The 16,541-nt window shown below is 39.1% G+C and overlaps 2 protein-coding genes across 3 annotated transcripts in view; one reads left to right on the forward strand and one right to left on the reverse strand.

Moving 5' to 3' along the window:
- LOC136028777 (uncharacterized) overlaps positions 1–16,541 on the reverse strand; it is a 281,013-nt gene that overhangs the window by 119,995 nt on the left and 144,477 nt on the right. The window lies entirely within an intron of this gene.
- The window catches only part of LOC136028776 (serine/threonine-protein kinase Chk1-like), a 61,901-nt gene that overhangs the window by 37,700 nt on the left and 7,660 nt on the right, over positions 1–16,541 (forward strand). For both annotated transcript variants that reach the window (XM_065706675.1, XM_065706676.1), the window contains exons 6-7: positions 1,413–1,681; positions 6,799–6,930. In XM_065706675.1, the coding sequence (XP_065562747.1) occupies positions 1,413–1,681; positions 6,799–6,930 (401 nt within the window). The remainder of the gene's footprint in view (positions 1–1,412; positions 1,682–6,798; positions 6,931–16,541) is intronic.

A 16,541-nucleotide genomic window follows, 5' to 3' on the forward strand; every position in this document is an offset into this window, starting at 1 on the left:
AGTACATCAGATGATACAGTGTTGTCGTATACCGGAATGTACCTGAAATCGTATCTATCATATAATCGCATCTCGTGTCTATCGTCACATCGTATAGTGCCCAGCTGGTCAATATATAAAGCAATAATAATGCTAGTAGTTTCATCTGTGATGTTATAGTGTCGTAAATCTCTTCATAGCGATTCCCTATGTACAGAATCGAAAGAGTTAAAGGAGTCGATAAACGCTATTAATAATTCAGTTTGCTACTCGTTCAATTCTTTAATTAGTATTTTTAAAGTGAATATCTGATCAGCTAAATTCGAATCTATCAGAAACGCATCGAATTTCTCTAATTATCAATTTTGATTCCATATGAATACTTTTATTTATTTTTTTGTGGGGGGGGGGTAATTAATTTTGAAATGATTTGACTAAAGCAAAATGTAATTTCATTTTCTGTAAATAAATTCCGCTTTTTCAATAAATCTGTTATTTCATGTCATAAATTAAACATTTCTTTAAATATATTCTTAATTGTATGTAACATTCCCATGATCGTATAAAGTTGAAGAGCTAACGAAGCGTCCCGGGGCTAAAATATGAAAAAGGTGTAAAAATCAAGTTGACTTCTAAATGGCTTAGTTTTTAACAATGGGTGAAGCCAAACTTTTCTTCTAAACTGAATTTTTTTCTAAACTGAAAACCTCCATGCCAGACTTCAGAGTTATAGACTAGCTATAATGATGGTTTTTTTTTTTTTTTTTTTTTTCATTTGGAAGTTGCTGGATGTTGTAAAAGTTGCCTAGACTGAAAACTACTTTCTTTAAAATGGCAATGGGTTATTTTGCTAAAACATTTCCCCTTAGAATAGCCATAATCCCCCTCTGTCCATGTACAAAGTTCTTGAAAACGGATATAAAGCTTGTTTTTGCAAGGTGACATTAAATACCCCCCCCCCTCCTCACTGGTTGGTAGAGTCTTAGTTCCTGAATCTGAGCCTGGAAGCTCCATGTCAGAACCACGGAATTTTAGAATAATAGACTGAGACTTCCCCCAATGTTTGATTAGAAGTTTCTGGTTGTTGTAAAAGCTGCCTAGATTGAAGACTATAAGGCCAACAAACAACATTAACAACCAATTCTTTTTTCTTTGTTATTTAAATTATCTGTTAAAAAATATATTTTCTTTTTTGTTATATTTTTTCCTATTTTAGTGAAAAATAAACGCTTTTTATCTTTGTTTTTTCTTTTTCTTTTTTTTTGTGTCAAGTATTTTTTTTTGTCTAAATCATTAGAATTCAGCTATTAAAGACCAAAACATGTGAACCAAGTTTCAATTCATATTTCTTTATTCACGATTAAATTGAGAAAATATTCTCAAATATAAAATTTATTTAACAGGTTTTTGCTCAACACCTCTTTTTTTTGTAGGGACACCTGTGAAGCTTCCAGGGACTCCGTTAAAGAAGAAGATAAAACTAAACAGAGACTCCACCGGAAGAGAAGAAGCTATTTTGGCGTGTTCCCAGCCAGTTCATTGTGATCGCACAAACCAAAATCATTGTGATGAACTCCAGGACAGAACTTCGATTGGGAAGAAACAAGTCGGACTGTGCAGTTTCTCACAGCCTACAAATCCAGAGCACATGCTGCTTACATCTCAGTGTCTCGGAACACAGACTCAGTCTGGAAGTAATCAGGTTTGTGCGCTTCACTTTTAAGATCTTATGTACTTTGGCTCTTTTGTTTAAACAGGGCACGGAAAAGTCTTCTTTGCAAAAATGGGTGAATACCTACTTGTGCTTGTACTTGCGGCGGGAATCAAGCGTTTCCACCTTGCCCGCCATTAAGGATCTTTGAGACTTGTTTAGATCAGGTAGTGCAGTCTGCTACCAGCTTCTTTGCAAGTGAGAGCCATTGCGCTTTGCTGCTAAGATCTTTTATCCTTTGATTATTTTTTTCAGGGATGGTAGGTAAGAGTTGTATCGTTGTCAAACTGGGCCAATACTTACTTGTACGTCCGTACCTCTTCAAGGATACCATGGAGCTATTCCGCAGTGATCTGGGGGCATTGTTTGTGTATTTCGGGGGGGACCATCTTAGCCTAGGGCTCTGTTGTTCTTCAGGGCCTTAATCGCTTTGAGTATTTCCGCTCTTGTTGGGACGGCCAGCTCGACATTGTAAAGTGTATTTTGAACGCTATGGGGGGAACTACCCGGAGTTTATGATGGGGATAGATTAAGTATTGTTTGGATGTGATCTTTCCTTCTGGTCAAACGCTCCTTTTGACAGCTAATGACTTTTCCTGATTTTTCTCTGACAAATTCTTACACAGCAGCTTTTTACCAGTCGATTCCTTGAGAATTTGGTAGAGTTTGCGGGTGTCAGAAGTTCATGCTGCTTTTTCTAATGACAAAGCAGTCTATTCCCATATTTCGTGACGGTCCAGGCGGGCAGAACACTTGACGTGTCTGCGCAACTCTTTCGTGAAATCCTTAGGGCCGCTCATCTTTTTTCTTCGCTCTGCGACTATTGACAAGTTCCCTGGGTTTATCAATATTGTCGTTTCACTTTCGTTCGGCCTAGAATCTCTTCGGTTGACTCTCTCTTCGCTGTTTTGAAAGTCTCCCATCTTTGTTCAGGCTTGTGGTTTTCCTCCTCATTCATGTTTAGGGCGTCGAAACAGTTTGTTAGCTCCATGTTTAGAGTTGGTCGATTTTCTTCATTTTGCAACTTACCCATGTCAATTCGGGCTTTTAGTTTATTCTTTGTCTGAGATGCACGACAAAGTAGGGTTTCTGCATGGGCTTGCTTGTGGTCGGACTCTGATTTTGAGCCTGTGTTCGCACTGTTATAAGAGCGCGAGTCCATTACTGAACTTCTCCAACATTGGCGGACTAGAATGAAGTCAATTTGGGCCTTAGTAAAACGACCATTGGAATCCCACGTCAAGACACTCCTTGACTTGTGCTGAAATATGGTGTTGATGACAACAAGATGATTCATCAAGACATAGTTTACCAGTCTGTCCATTGTCACATCTCTGCTCCAGTCCGAACTCTCTAAGGACTTGGGTGGGGATTTCAGAGAGACCATCTCTTGCGTTGAAGTCTCCTGCAGCAATCAGTTAGTCTCGTGGAACAACTGAGGAAGACACTTTGCAATTCCGCATAGAACTCGTTCTTAGCAGTAATAGTGGTATCACGAGTAGTGGCGTATATAGAGAGAATGGACAAATTTGGAGGACTTTATTTAAGCCTAATTTTAGCCAGTCAGGGAGAAACAGGATCCGACTCAAGAAGTGCGTTTATGGTTCTTTGGTTCATATCGAAACCAACGCCATGGAGTCTCGAGTTATTGTTTACTCCAGAGTAGAAAAAAATGGAACTGTTGTAACGTTTCGGGCGCTGCAATTACTGTAGAGCCAGAACCGGAGTTTCTAGTCTCAGAAAGACATAATCTGTCAATGCTGTACTTCTCCATCTCATGGACAAAGAGAGCTTGCGTAGCCTCTTGTTTAACAGATCTGACGTTCCAGCAATCAATAGTTGTTGTTTTTTTGGTTTTTTTGCTTGTTTTATGACTGTTGTTGGTTTTCACAAAGATATCGCTTGTTGATTTTTCGACTTCGTCACCATATTCGAACTTGCATCGCCTGTCGTAAACGCCATAGCATGGTTGGCTTGCTTACTTCTAAACACCCGCGCCAAGGGGGTCGCGTCGCTTGCTGGGAACGCCTTAGCCGTATTCATAGCTTTTCTTGGTCTAAGATCCATTGATGTTCCTTGGGAATAGAGTGACCACAAGGTCTTCAGTCTTGCGGGTACCCCGACAGGGTAGAGGCAGCCCTTTGCAGATGCCATTGTTCATAGATCCAGATATTACAACCTGCCGAAGTTTTCCTCCTATAGAGGATCCTCCCACGATAGTGTTCTGCATCTTTGGTCCGCGCCTCCTATGGAGGTACCCTACATATCCGTTGGGTGTTCCCTATCCGGCACCTGGTGACGCGCTTAGTTGCTTGGGGGAGGCTCCTACTAAGAAGATGACTCAGATGTGCCGGCCGAAAACATATTTGTGAAATAACGTTTGGTAGATTCATTTAATAGAAGGATGAACGAGCTATGCCAAATCTGTTTTCACTATACTTTTCCATTTAAATGGCATCGCTGTGTCGTACTAGGCACCCGGCAACACCAGCATTGTGTATATGAGTGGGATATCTTGATTACATCCCAGTGTTTTTTAAATAGAAACTTAACCTGGAATCAATCACTTTTATGCTTCTATGTTAAGAAATTTTCTACACTTCAAATCTTTTATTTAGGGAGGATCGTCAAGATCTATTGTCAAACTGGGTGATTATCATGTTTGTAAAATAGCATTTGGTAGATTCATTTAGTAGAAGGATGGGCAAACTGCATCAAAACTGTGTTCAAAATATAATTATTAATAATATATTAATAATTATTATAATACATTATTATTATTATATTATTATTATTATTATTATTATAATTATAATATAACTATAATTACTGTAATAATTATATAATAAATAATTAATATTATTACTTCAGCTGTTCAATGTACTACTTCAGCTGGGGTAGGAAATATCTCTGTTTCTCAGGATGATTCTGGTTGCCCGTTTTTGGACGGGACTCAACTGGACTCTAGTTCCTGTATTAGATAGGCTGTTCTTAATACTGAAAGGCCCCAGATAGAACAGGCGTGTTTAAGTATGGGGCATACATAGCAGAGGTATGCCCAAAGAAGACTGTGGGCATTGCACCCAAAGCGACGCATTTTTGAGAGGATTTGCAGAGATGCGCTAGCTTTTTGGGTCATACTATTAATATGGATAGTAAAGGTACAATCATGTAAAAAATGACACCTAGTATTTTCACCTCATTCATAACAGGGAAAGGAACTTCAGGGAGGGGCAAAGTCTCTCTTTAATAGGTTCAGTTTAAGTATTTTTGACTTAGTAGAGTTAATAGTCAAAATGGATTATGTTACATTGTACAAATTTTACGGAAGTCTGACCTTAAGAAAAAGTATACTCTTTAAATCCAAATGACCGTGTCTCAGAGGGACCCCGTATAATGTGTTCCTATTGCGTAAGGTAACATATTTAAGATCCAGTATTTATTATCAGCATTTTCATTATTTCTTTCGGCTGTTCTTAAAGGCGTCCTTTTACTGTTATTAACGGTTAGTTTGTACAAAGAAACTTTTTTTAGGCATCACTGGTAATACGAAACTGTAATTAATTTTTAATGCTCCTTTTTCTAATTTTTTCGAAAAAGTATAATTCAGAAAAAAAACGCAAATACTTCACTGAGGCATGAAAAGTGAGGCACAAAAATGTGCCTCACTTTTGGGGCAACTATTTTATGAAAAAAAAGAAACGGCGAAAATATTTTTTGTGGGGAAACCTCCACTTTCTAATTTTTTATTCGAAACACAATCCAAACATGCTATCGTAAAACAAAAATAATGAAAAAAAAAATCTTTCGTGTGTTGTGTCTGTTGTTAAATACCAATTTCTTTTTTGACATGTCGAACAAGATACAGCGATAATATTCATCAAAAAGTGTTATTTTACACGCCATGAATTTTGCATGACAACTAAAAACCTTAAAAATGGTTTTGATTTTTTTTTTTTTTTTTTTTTTTTTTCGCTACTATTCATAACAAGAAACTTTTTTTTACCTTATAACACAGATATGGCTGATACTTTTTACTTCAAATACACCATTTTACAATACCTTGAATTCAACTCATTGTCGTTTTATACTTAGAATTCAACGAATTGTCTTTTTTTTTTTACTTCTCTTTCTGGGTAGACGTTTTTGGGAAGTTCTAAAAATCTAGACGTTTCACCTCATTTCCCCCTTTTCTGGTGGTTTAGTCATGCTAAGTTTATAGATGTAATGGAAGTAGCTTTTATGATAATTTTTGGAGGATATTTTGCATAGGCTGGTGAAGTAAACAATCCATAACATCAGAAATTTGTCAAAACTAAAAAATTATTTATGAAACTCCTTTGCTATACATTATTCGTATTGCCTTCTTCTATAGAGGTTCGAACCATAAGTTCAGACTTTGGAACATATCTAGAAACAGGGGAAAAGGGGGCGTCAAAATATAGGTTGAAAATAGTGATCCTCAGGACTCAGCACGATCCCCTAGCAACCCTTGAACTCCAAAGTTTGGAACTCCGTTTGGGTGATCTTATCCTGAGATTTGGCAAAATGCTGCTGTCTAGCCCTGCTCACCGTGACATTTTACTGTGACAGTCAGTCGTACGAGAAAGAAGCTAAAACTTGTGCCTAGGTGTGCTCGGACAAACCGCTACCAGAACTCTGTTGCCCCTTTCTTTACGTCAATATATAAAAGTGAATAACAACATGTTTTGTATCTCAACATCAAATTAGCCTACGATTGAGCTACGATTGTTGTTTAAATAAACCTCTCCCTCTCTCTCTCTCTCTCTCTCTCTCTCTCTCTCTCTCTCCTCTCTCTCTCTCTCTCCTCTCTCTCTCTCTCTCTCTCTCTCTCTCTCTCTCTCTCTCTCTCTCTCTCTCTCTCTCTCTCTCTCTCTCTCTCCTCTCTCTCTCTCTCTCTCTCTCTCTCTCTCTCTCTCTCTCTCTCTCTCTCTCTCTCTCTCCCTCTCTCTCTCTCTCTCTCTCCTTCTCTCTCTCTCTCTCTCTCTCTCTCTCTCTCTCATCATCGCACATTGACAATTTTGAGCTTATATGTGTGCCTGCATATATCTACATAGATGAAGTTAAAAGTGGTGTTTATTTTGCAGACTCCTTTGCATCGCCTGGTGAAGCGGATGACCCGTTGTATTATGAACACCGACTTTGATAAAACTAGAAAAGAGTTGGAGAGACTCCTTGATTTGTTTGGCTATACTTGGCGAGAATGCCCTCAGGGGACGGTAGGTTTCTCGAACTAGTTTGTTCAACTTTATATCCGCCAAATAATCATTTGATTCTTAGGAGTTGAAAGGTTTGCTGTTTGTAGTGTTGATAAATGTCGATGATGCTATGATAGAAGCCTTATTTTACTAGACTTTAATTTTCGGTAGAATAAGATTGAGAAATCCAAGATCATTTAGATTTCTCGTGGGAAGAATGTGCATAACTGGGTTTTCGACTGGGTTACATTTCTGGAAAAGAAAGGCTGAGCCGGACACATGGGCATTGTGGAGATCTAACTATAAACTTTTTAAATATTTTATAGTTTTTTTATATTTTTTTCTTAATAAGGCAATCACAAAGTGTAATATGGCACCCAAACATGCACTTTGTTTGTTTTTTTCCATTTTCTTTTTATGGCACTCTTTTATTCATTCAAGCTAGGAAACTAAAAAGAATCATTTTGGAAAATTGATAATGCATAGGCTATAAAAATTTGAGAAAGAAATGTGGAAAACAAAAAGTAAGCGGATATTTGGTGTTCACCTTTTTCAAAGGTGAAGAATACGTTTTTGGGTTTTACAGTCCCTGACGGTTGTAATGATCCCCGTTTCACTGCCCTTCAGTCATGAAGTGCAACAAAGCGTTGTGGGCCAAACATCCTATAATTTGCACAACCTTTCTGTATTTCTGCGGGTGTCCATTTAGAGGTAGGTCAACTCTGGCTGAACTAAAAGAGTCACTCCCACTAACAGCTGTTGCAACCAAATAACCAGCGGCACCAGGCCTTGAACCCCTGTCAACAAAGGATTCCAAATCTAACGTTCCAACCGCTCATCTAGTACGGCTTGGCAAAAGTATTGGCTATACGCAACATAAATATAGACTGCATTGGCTATATATGGTCTATTCCTCCAACAGAAAACAGACACGTGGGGGTTGTTTGGAATGTTGTTATTCGATGTTTATTGTATTTTAAGGTCTTTATACTGTGCCATAAGGTCCTAAGCTGGATGGAAAATCTTCTGACGGCCCTAGTTGGCCCCGTTAATTGAAGCACATAATTTCATTTAGTAATGTACATTGGTTCTATTCCCTTGGCAAAATTTGCCGTCTTCAGTGAACACTTATATTTTAATGTGCTGCAACAGATACGTGTCAGAAACTCAGAAACTAGTCAATCCTGTCAGTGGGCCTATTAAAATTTCTGCTTTCCATGTCCTTTGTTTTTCAAGTTAAACGGTTTCCTTTGACTGGCAGACGCACCAACGTTGTCAACACGACTAGACGAAAGGTGGGCGATTTGTAACCAAAGACCAACTGCTTGCAAAAAGGTGGATGATGCAAAAAGATCACTGCAGTATCTACTGTTGGTGAGACCCACCTACATTGTTTGCTATGAAACATACGCAGCACATGCGTGTATGTCTGCACGGAATACCTTAACTATGTTTCGTGAAACAGTTCTGATCAAGGCGTGAAACATTGATTCAGAAAAACACTGATTCAGTTTAGAAATCACCAAAAACTGAGCCTTTTGCAATTGCGCGCTGTAAGTTTAATGGAATCATTATACCACCTCCACCTGAAAATTCAAAATTCTGAAAAAAACTAGACCATAAGATTTTACGGTATCATCTTTTTTTTAGGTAGTGGATCATTCACAGTGATTTGATTTTGGAAATCTGTGAGTGCGAGGCTGAGTTGTCCAAGTTTCAACATAGCTATTTAAAGGAAAGGCTAAAATACTTTCTTTTTTTGGTCATAATGACGAAGGTCAAAGAAATCTAAAAAAACAAATCCCCTAAAAAAAAATTACGATATCAAAAATCTGTTATTTAACACGATACTAAAAAAACGGTAAATTGTTCCTGTTTTTATGGCACTCGGTATAAACCAAGTGACATACAGCGATCGCAAATTCTGTCGGTCTGTTTGTCTGTCGGTCTGTCCCGGTTTTGCTACTTTAGGCATTTCCAGGTAAGCTAGGACGACGAAATTTGGCAGGCGTATCAGGTACTGGACCAGATTAAATTAGAAATAGTCTTTTTCCCAATTTCACCATCTGAGGGGGAGTAGGGGGCCGGTTAATTCGGGAAAAATAGAAAAAATGAAGTATTTTTAACTTACGAACGGGTGATAGGATATTAATGAAATTTGATGTTTGGAAGGATATCGTGTCTCAGAGCTATCATTTAAAGTCCCGACCAGATCCGGTGACATTGGGGGGAGTTGATGGGGGAACTTATAATCTTGGAAAACGCTTAGAGTGGAGGGATCGGGATGAAACTTGGTGGGGAAAATAAGCAAAAGTCCTAGATACGTGATTAACATAACTGGAATGGATCAGCTCTCTTTGGGGTAGTTGGGGGGAGGGTTAATTCTGAAGAATGAGGTATTTTTAACTTATGAACGGGTGATCGGATCTCAATGAAATTTGATATTTAAGAGGATATCGTGTCTCAAAGCTTTTATTTTAAATCCCAACCAGATCTGGTGACATTGGGTGGAGTTTGGGGGGGGGAAGGACCTAAAATCTTGGAAAACGTTTAGAGTGGAGGGATCGGAATAAAACTTGGTGGTAAATATAAGCATAAGTCCTAGATACATGATTGACATAATCGGAATAGATCTGCTCTATTTGGGGGAATTGGGGGGGTGTTAGTTTTTAAAAATTAGAAAAACTGAGGTATTTTTAACTTAAGAACGGGCGACCAGATCTTATTGAAATTTGATATTTAGAAGGAGCTCATGTCTCAGAGCTCTTTTTTCAAATTCCGACCAGATCTGTTGACATTGGGGGAGTGGGAGGGGGAAATAGGAAATCTTGGAAAACGCTTAGAGTGGAGGAATCGGGATGAAGCTTGGTGGGTAGAATAAGCAAATGTCCTAGATACGTGATTGACTTAACCGTACTGGATTTGCTCTCTTTGATGGAGTTAAGGGTGGGGTTCATTGCTTTGGCGAGTTTGGTGCTTTTGGACGTGCTACGACGATGAAAATTGGTAGGCGTGTCAGGGAGCTGCACAAATTGACTTGATAAAGTCGTTTTCCCTGATTCGATCATCTGGGTGGCTGAAGGGAGAGGAAAAATTAGAAAAAATGAGGTATTTATAACTTACGAGTGGGTGATCGGATCTTAATGAATTTTGATATTTAGAATGACCTCGTGACTCAGAGCTCTTGTTTTAAATCCAGCCCGGCATAAAGCCTCTGATTTTCCTTTTAAATCAATCTACTGGTTCTTAGAATTTTGCTAGAGCTCCTACCATATGAGCTCTTGGCTCTTGGCCCTTCCGGCCTCGTCACAAGTGCCATATGAGCTCTTAGCTCTTGGTAAAACATATAATGAACAAATGGACTTGTTGAGTCAGAAACCAAATCTCGCGAAAGAAATGAATATTAATTGAGTTGTTATTTCGGGCATATATTCATTCCCTTATCCAACAAAACGGGGGATTATTATGAAACAAAATACGAGAAGTAAAAATATACAAAATAGGGTTGTTGTTGTTGTGTTGGGTTTGACGCGTTCGACCAATAGGTCATATGCGTTCGTATCACTCAGTTGTTCTGTGCCTTCTATAATCACTAACTTGCTTGGGTGTCACTTCAGTTAGTATTCACTGAACCAGAACAGTATCGCTTGACTTGCTAATGGAGGGGGGTTATTTGCCTGCAGCAACTGCCTGCGTTGAAAAACGGGAATCAACATACTGCAACTATGCATTGTCAAACAGCAATTAAAATACATGTACAACGCAATAATAAAAAGTAATACAATTTTTATACATTATAACCAATATCAATTCAACCAAATGCCGATAAAATATATCTAAAATGATAAATAGGGCAATTCTAATAATCCTATTTAATAGGTGATAAAAAAAAAAGATTATAGGGAATGAACCAAACCAGTAGACTTAACAAATCTACCTAATAGGTTTGGGCTTAGTTTTTTAGCCCAAGGAGGAGACGTGTGATGTCCCAGAACAGAACGCATTGTGAATGCACTAAATGCCTTCTCACAGCAATTTCTTAGTACTTCTCTCTCTTTTTCATACTTTCTACAGTTAAAGATGATGTGACGTATATCTTCATACACTCCACATGTGTCACAGTTGGGGGATGGAGCCATTTTCCACTGGAATAGTGTTGATTGTATGGCCACATCTAAGACGAAATAGGCAGGTAGAAAGGATGTGAGAAGTGAGGCGCATTTCTTTTGAAGGCTGCTTATAATCATAGATATCGAGGAGATGAGTATGGGAAGAATGGAGCCAGGCCTCTTCTTCTTCAAAAATTTTTGAGCTAATTGAAGAAAGAAGTTCAGGACCAGTGATACGGTTTTGGGTGATCAGGCCTAGTTGGGAGGCCTGTTTTGCAGCCTGATCTGCTAATTCGTTTCCTGTTATACCACAGTGTGCTGGAACCCGTATGAATAGAACAGATATACCCTTTTTTGCAAGTTGGGTAACCAAATTTTCAATCTCAATGGCAACATTTCTTGCTTGGTGTTGCTGGTGTGAGAGGTAATCCAGAGCTGAAAGTGAATCAGAGCAGACAATATACTTCTGATGTTTGTTCTCTGTTGGCTTGATATGGCTTGAAGTGAAAACTTAATTGCCATAAGCTCTGCAGAGAAAATTGTCAGGCAGGGGGGTAAACGGTAGGAAAGAGACAGGCTCTGGGAGGGCATAACTATTGCACAACTGCATTTTGTTACTGTCTTTGAGCCATCTGTATAAACTTGAATGTATTCCTCATATTCTGCCAGCTTTCCCAGGAATATGATTTTCATCAGTGCTTGGGGGAGGCCCTCCTTTTTTTTATGGTGATCTTAGGAGTAATCAATTCCTTAATTCCTTTGGAGGCACTAGACAAATCATCATCCAAATTAACAGTCAGCCTGCCATTCTCTATGAACTCTTCCATGCCCGAAGGCAAAGGAATCTCTGGAAAGAAGACATCTCTGTTGGTTTAAAGCGGATGTCAGGGTTGTGGTGGCTAATAATTTCTTTGTAGATAATATGGTTCCTGAGTCTTATTTTCTTAGCAAAATATCTAGTAAGGAGGTATTTTCTTCTGGAGTGAAGGGACTGGATCCCTGCTTCACAATACATAGCTACAATAGGAGTAGATTTTTGGCCACCAAGGGCCCTTCTTAAGATGCATGAAGCGTAGTGTCAAGTTTCTTCAGGAGACATTTCTTAGCTGATCCGTATATAAATGATCCATAGTCTATCTTGGATATCACCACTGACTTGACAATAGTTGAGGCAAAGGCTGTGGGGGCACCTCTTCTTCCAAGGCAGAGAGCATTAATGAAATTTTGTCTTTGTTTGCGACTACCAATCAGCTCATCCAGATGGTGTTTCCATGTCATATTATGGTCAAATAGAACTACCAGAAAGCGTGCATGTTCTGCAACTACAATCTCTTGTCCATTCAGTTTCACCTGTGGTTTGAAAGCAGCCAGGCTATGCATTTTGTGGAACAACACACTGACTTATGGGTTGAGAAAACCATATTATTACTATTTGCCCAAATTGATAGTGTATCTACAGCTTTTTGGGAGGCTGACTGTAAGCATAAAGGGTCTCTCCCCACAACTGCAACAGCAACAGCATACAGAAACAGCTCTGCTCCAAGGACATTTTCCAGGCTTATATTATGACAATACACCGAGAAGAGAAGTGGGCTTAGAACAGATCCTTGAGGGAGTCCAATGTTATAAGCTTTTCTCTTAAACTCTGAGTAGGAGCCACCCAAGGAGGCCTGAACCTCCCTGCCCATCAAGAATTGGTGGAACCAATTTACCAGTAGATTTGGTAAACCCATTACAGATAGCTTTCTGATTAGTTGCCCCACATCAACTCTATCAAATGCTGAATCCATGTCTAGAAATATTACATGGACAGCTTTTCTTTTTTTGAAACTAAGTTTTATTAGATGCTCTAGTCTAACTAGGGCATCTGTGGTGCTTCTTCCAGGTAAAAAGCCAAGCTGTTCAATTTGGATGTGGTCTGATAAAGGGGTTAAAATTCTTTGTTTTATTACCCTCTCAATTAGTTTTGCAACACAAGAAGTGAGAGATATGGGGCGGTAGGAATCAACCAGCTTAGGGTCTTTGCCTGCCTTGAGAAGTGGGATCACTATTGCCTTATTCCATTCAGATGGTATTACTGACTCTATGACAGATCTGTTGAATAGCTCTGTCAGTAGCTCAACAAATGAATCTGGCAAATTTTTCAGCATCAAATTGTGAATTCCATCAGGGCCAGTTGCACCAGGCTGGAGCTTTGAAATGGTGTCTTTAACTTCCAGGGAGCTAAAAAGGGGAAAGGGGGCAGTACTATTTTTGGGACTAGGTTGATGGGGTGTGGACTGTAACGGAGCTACTACATTCAGAAACTTTTCTAAGAAGGGATTAAGTTTACCATTGATTGAAGATTCTGTGGACCTACCCATATGTATTTCTGCAGGGATGGGGTTCCTTATTTTTTTGCCTGAAAAAATCTGGAAGTTTCTCCATAGCTCCTGAACAGGAGTGTTGTGGCTAAATTTGTCTTCAATGAGCCTTCTCCATCCATCTTGTGTCTCAGCTTTCAGTGTCTTTTTGAATTCTCGTGTATTTTGCTTAAAAACTATTTTGTTCTTAATTGAGAGGTATCTAGAGAAATTATTTTTTGCTTTTTTCTTCTCTGGATAGGCTTTCTGGCATTTACTGTTCCATCCTGGAGTAGAATTTTGTCTTATTGGATGAGGTTGTTTGTAGCCAAATATTCTTTCTGAGGAGGCTATGATAGCTGAAGTAATCTTATTAGACAGTGATTCCACTGACTCATCACTTGTCTTAATTTCCAAAGCCTTTTGGTCTAAGTTGTGTTTCCAAGAGTCCCAGAGTTTTTCTTGGAACTTCCACAATTTCACTGGTTGGTACCCTGCCCTTACTGGGTTTATCTCCAGTTTCAATGATATAATCTCATGGTCTGAGTCAAAGTCACAGGGTTTCTGGATTTCTAAACTATTTGCCATATCTGTTGATGTGAAAGTGAGGTCAATGGTTGAGTACTTGCCTGTCTGTGGGTTCAGCCGTGTATTTAGGTCTGTGGGTGTGACAAGGGACAACTTATTTTGGGGTTCCATGATGTAATTGGTTAAAGAGGTAGCAATTGAATCTTCAGGTGATACACTGTCCCACATTCTGTGGTGTAGGTTAAAGTCCCCGCTAATTATTTTTACAGGGCCACATGCATTCACAATCAGTTTGAATTGTTTCAGGGAGAACTTATTTTTCTTTGGTGCATAACAGTTAACAATACTAATCCACTTATCACTTCCAAGTAGCTTTATGTCAATTATACCAACCTCCATCTCCCCTTGTGTACTGGGGTTATGTTTTTTAAAGGCTAGGTCATTTTTCACAAGGGACAGTAGGCCACCACCTGTTTTATGGACTCTGTCCCAACGGGCAATATTGTTCCCTTTGAAATCACAGAAAGTATTCTCTGGTTTTAAAAAGGTCTCTTGAAGTAGAAAAATATCAGGACCATGCCTGACTAAGATGTTTTGGAGTTCTTTTCTTTTGGCTTGGTTGAATCCCCGTATATTTAAATGGAATACTGAAAGGGAGCTAGACATTGGTGTTTGAAAGGGCTAACCTGGGTCTCTGTAGCTTATTACTATAACCTTCTGGGCTAGGTATAGTCTCCTTCCCTTTACGTTTTCTTTCAGTTTTTCCTGGGCTGCTGGTTTGTGGAGAGGCATTACTGGTTGTAGGGTTTGATTCCACTCTGTTTATGTTTTCAGCAATGTTGTTCTGGCTGAGGGCAGCATTTTCAAAACCAGCTGGGTGTATCTTTGAGACCAGTTTGCAAAGAGATGTTAATATCTGGGTAAGATCAGAGATCTGTCTTGCCACTGCTTCAAACATGGACATATACTTCTTGTTTAGGTCCTCAACTGGATGGTGATTAGGTGCCAAAGCAGGGAAGGAGTCTATATGGGCCATAGGGACATATTTGGTTTGTGTTGGAAGTCCCTTCTTCAAGGCCTCAGCAGCAGTCCTCATGGGGACATTATTGGTGAAAGAATAAGTCACAATTGCTTTCTTCTCCATGAATACTGGGCATTCCTTAGCATTAGCAGCATGGTTACCACTGCAGTTTGGGCACTTGAGAGTCTGATCTTGCTTTATTGTTTTGGATTGGGGGCATTCATTATGGGTGTGTTGTCCACTACACATTAGGCATCTTCTGCCTCTGCGACAATTTGAAGCCATGTGGCCAAAACCTTGGCAATTGAAGCACTGTATTACTCGGGGGATAAACTGCTTAACTGTATACCTTGCACCCCAGACAGAGATTTTCAGAGGGAGCTGAACATCGAGATTGAAGGTGCAAACCAAGGGAATAACAGAAGGGTTTGGGTTTTTAAAGGCCAGTTTCACTTGTTCTATTCTATTGTCAACTTGGACCTCCTTGACAAAATCATCCAGATTGGTGACCTCCTCAGATGGGATAAAAACAATACCTTTTCTATTTCTGATTGAAGCAGGGTTGGAACTAGGACTAAGCACAAACTACTTTAAAACCATTAACTGCTATATCTGTAATAGAAAGTATAGCAGTAGCTACTGATTGGTTTGCAGCTATTATGATAGTAGAGCCATCTGGTCCAAGTCTTTCTAGCATTGAACCATAATGGCCCCGGCATTCATGATTTTGGAGGTGTTCAAACAGTTTTCTTGCAATAACTGTTCTGCTACCTAATGTCAAAACCCTACTGGTCTCATTAGGACCTTCAACACCTAAAGCCAAAATCCTAACACTAGAGTTATTTGGGTCAGGGGTGGCAGGACTAGGCCTACTAACTGACTGACTGAAAAGGAAAACACAATGGTTTAAAAATAATCAGGTAACTAAACAAATCAAATCACGAAGGAATTCAAATGTCAAATAAATAAAACAAATAGGCTACAAGCAGAGAGGGAGGCCCTCAGTCAATGTGAATCAAAAGCAGGCGCAGAGCTAAAGTTCAAAGTAGGGAGAAAAGGGGGTTAATAAGCATTCTCAAGCAATTTGGTAGATGCAGGAATCTGGGAAAATTTGCATCAGGCAGAATATCAGTCAAAGCAAGCCAAAGGCCAGAATGCACAACGAAACGATTGTACTGGTGTCAGGGACCCCAAGGGCAGAGCCCCTTGGTATTTAATCAACAAACCGTGGCACAGAGCTATCCCTACTTGGGAAATAGCAATTTTGAATATAATTGGTTTATTTCAATTTCAAATCGTCTTTTCTTCCCCCAAAAAAGGGTTACTTAAAACATAATCAGCGGTGGTCAAATTTTTTTCATGAAGTAATCTTCACTGGATTAAACGTCATCTTAGTTTATACAGTTGGTAATTTTCCGTAACTCCAAGGCAGTCACTAATCTGATAACAATCATGTGACATACGGAGAGTACTTGAAGCAGGTATTTATCCATCGAAGAGTCAGTTGGTTTTTGATGCTCACAAAAAAATAGGTTCCATTTTTGGTGTTTATTTATGCTATTTGTCAACAATTGATTTGGTTTCATGTGTGTATGTCCTTCTTCTCAATTGTTTTTCGCTTCAGTTATAGGT

Source organism: Artemia franciscana, chromosome 7 (assembly GCF_032884065.1).
Source record: "Artemia franciscana chromosome 7, ASM3288406v1, whole genome shotgun sequence".
NCBI lineage: Eukaryota > Metazoa > Arthropoda > Branchiopoda > Anostraca > Artemiidae > Artemia > Artemia franciscana.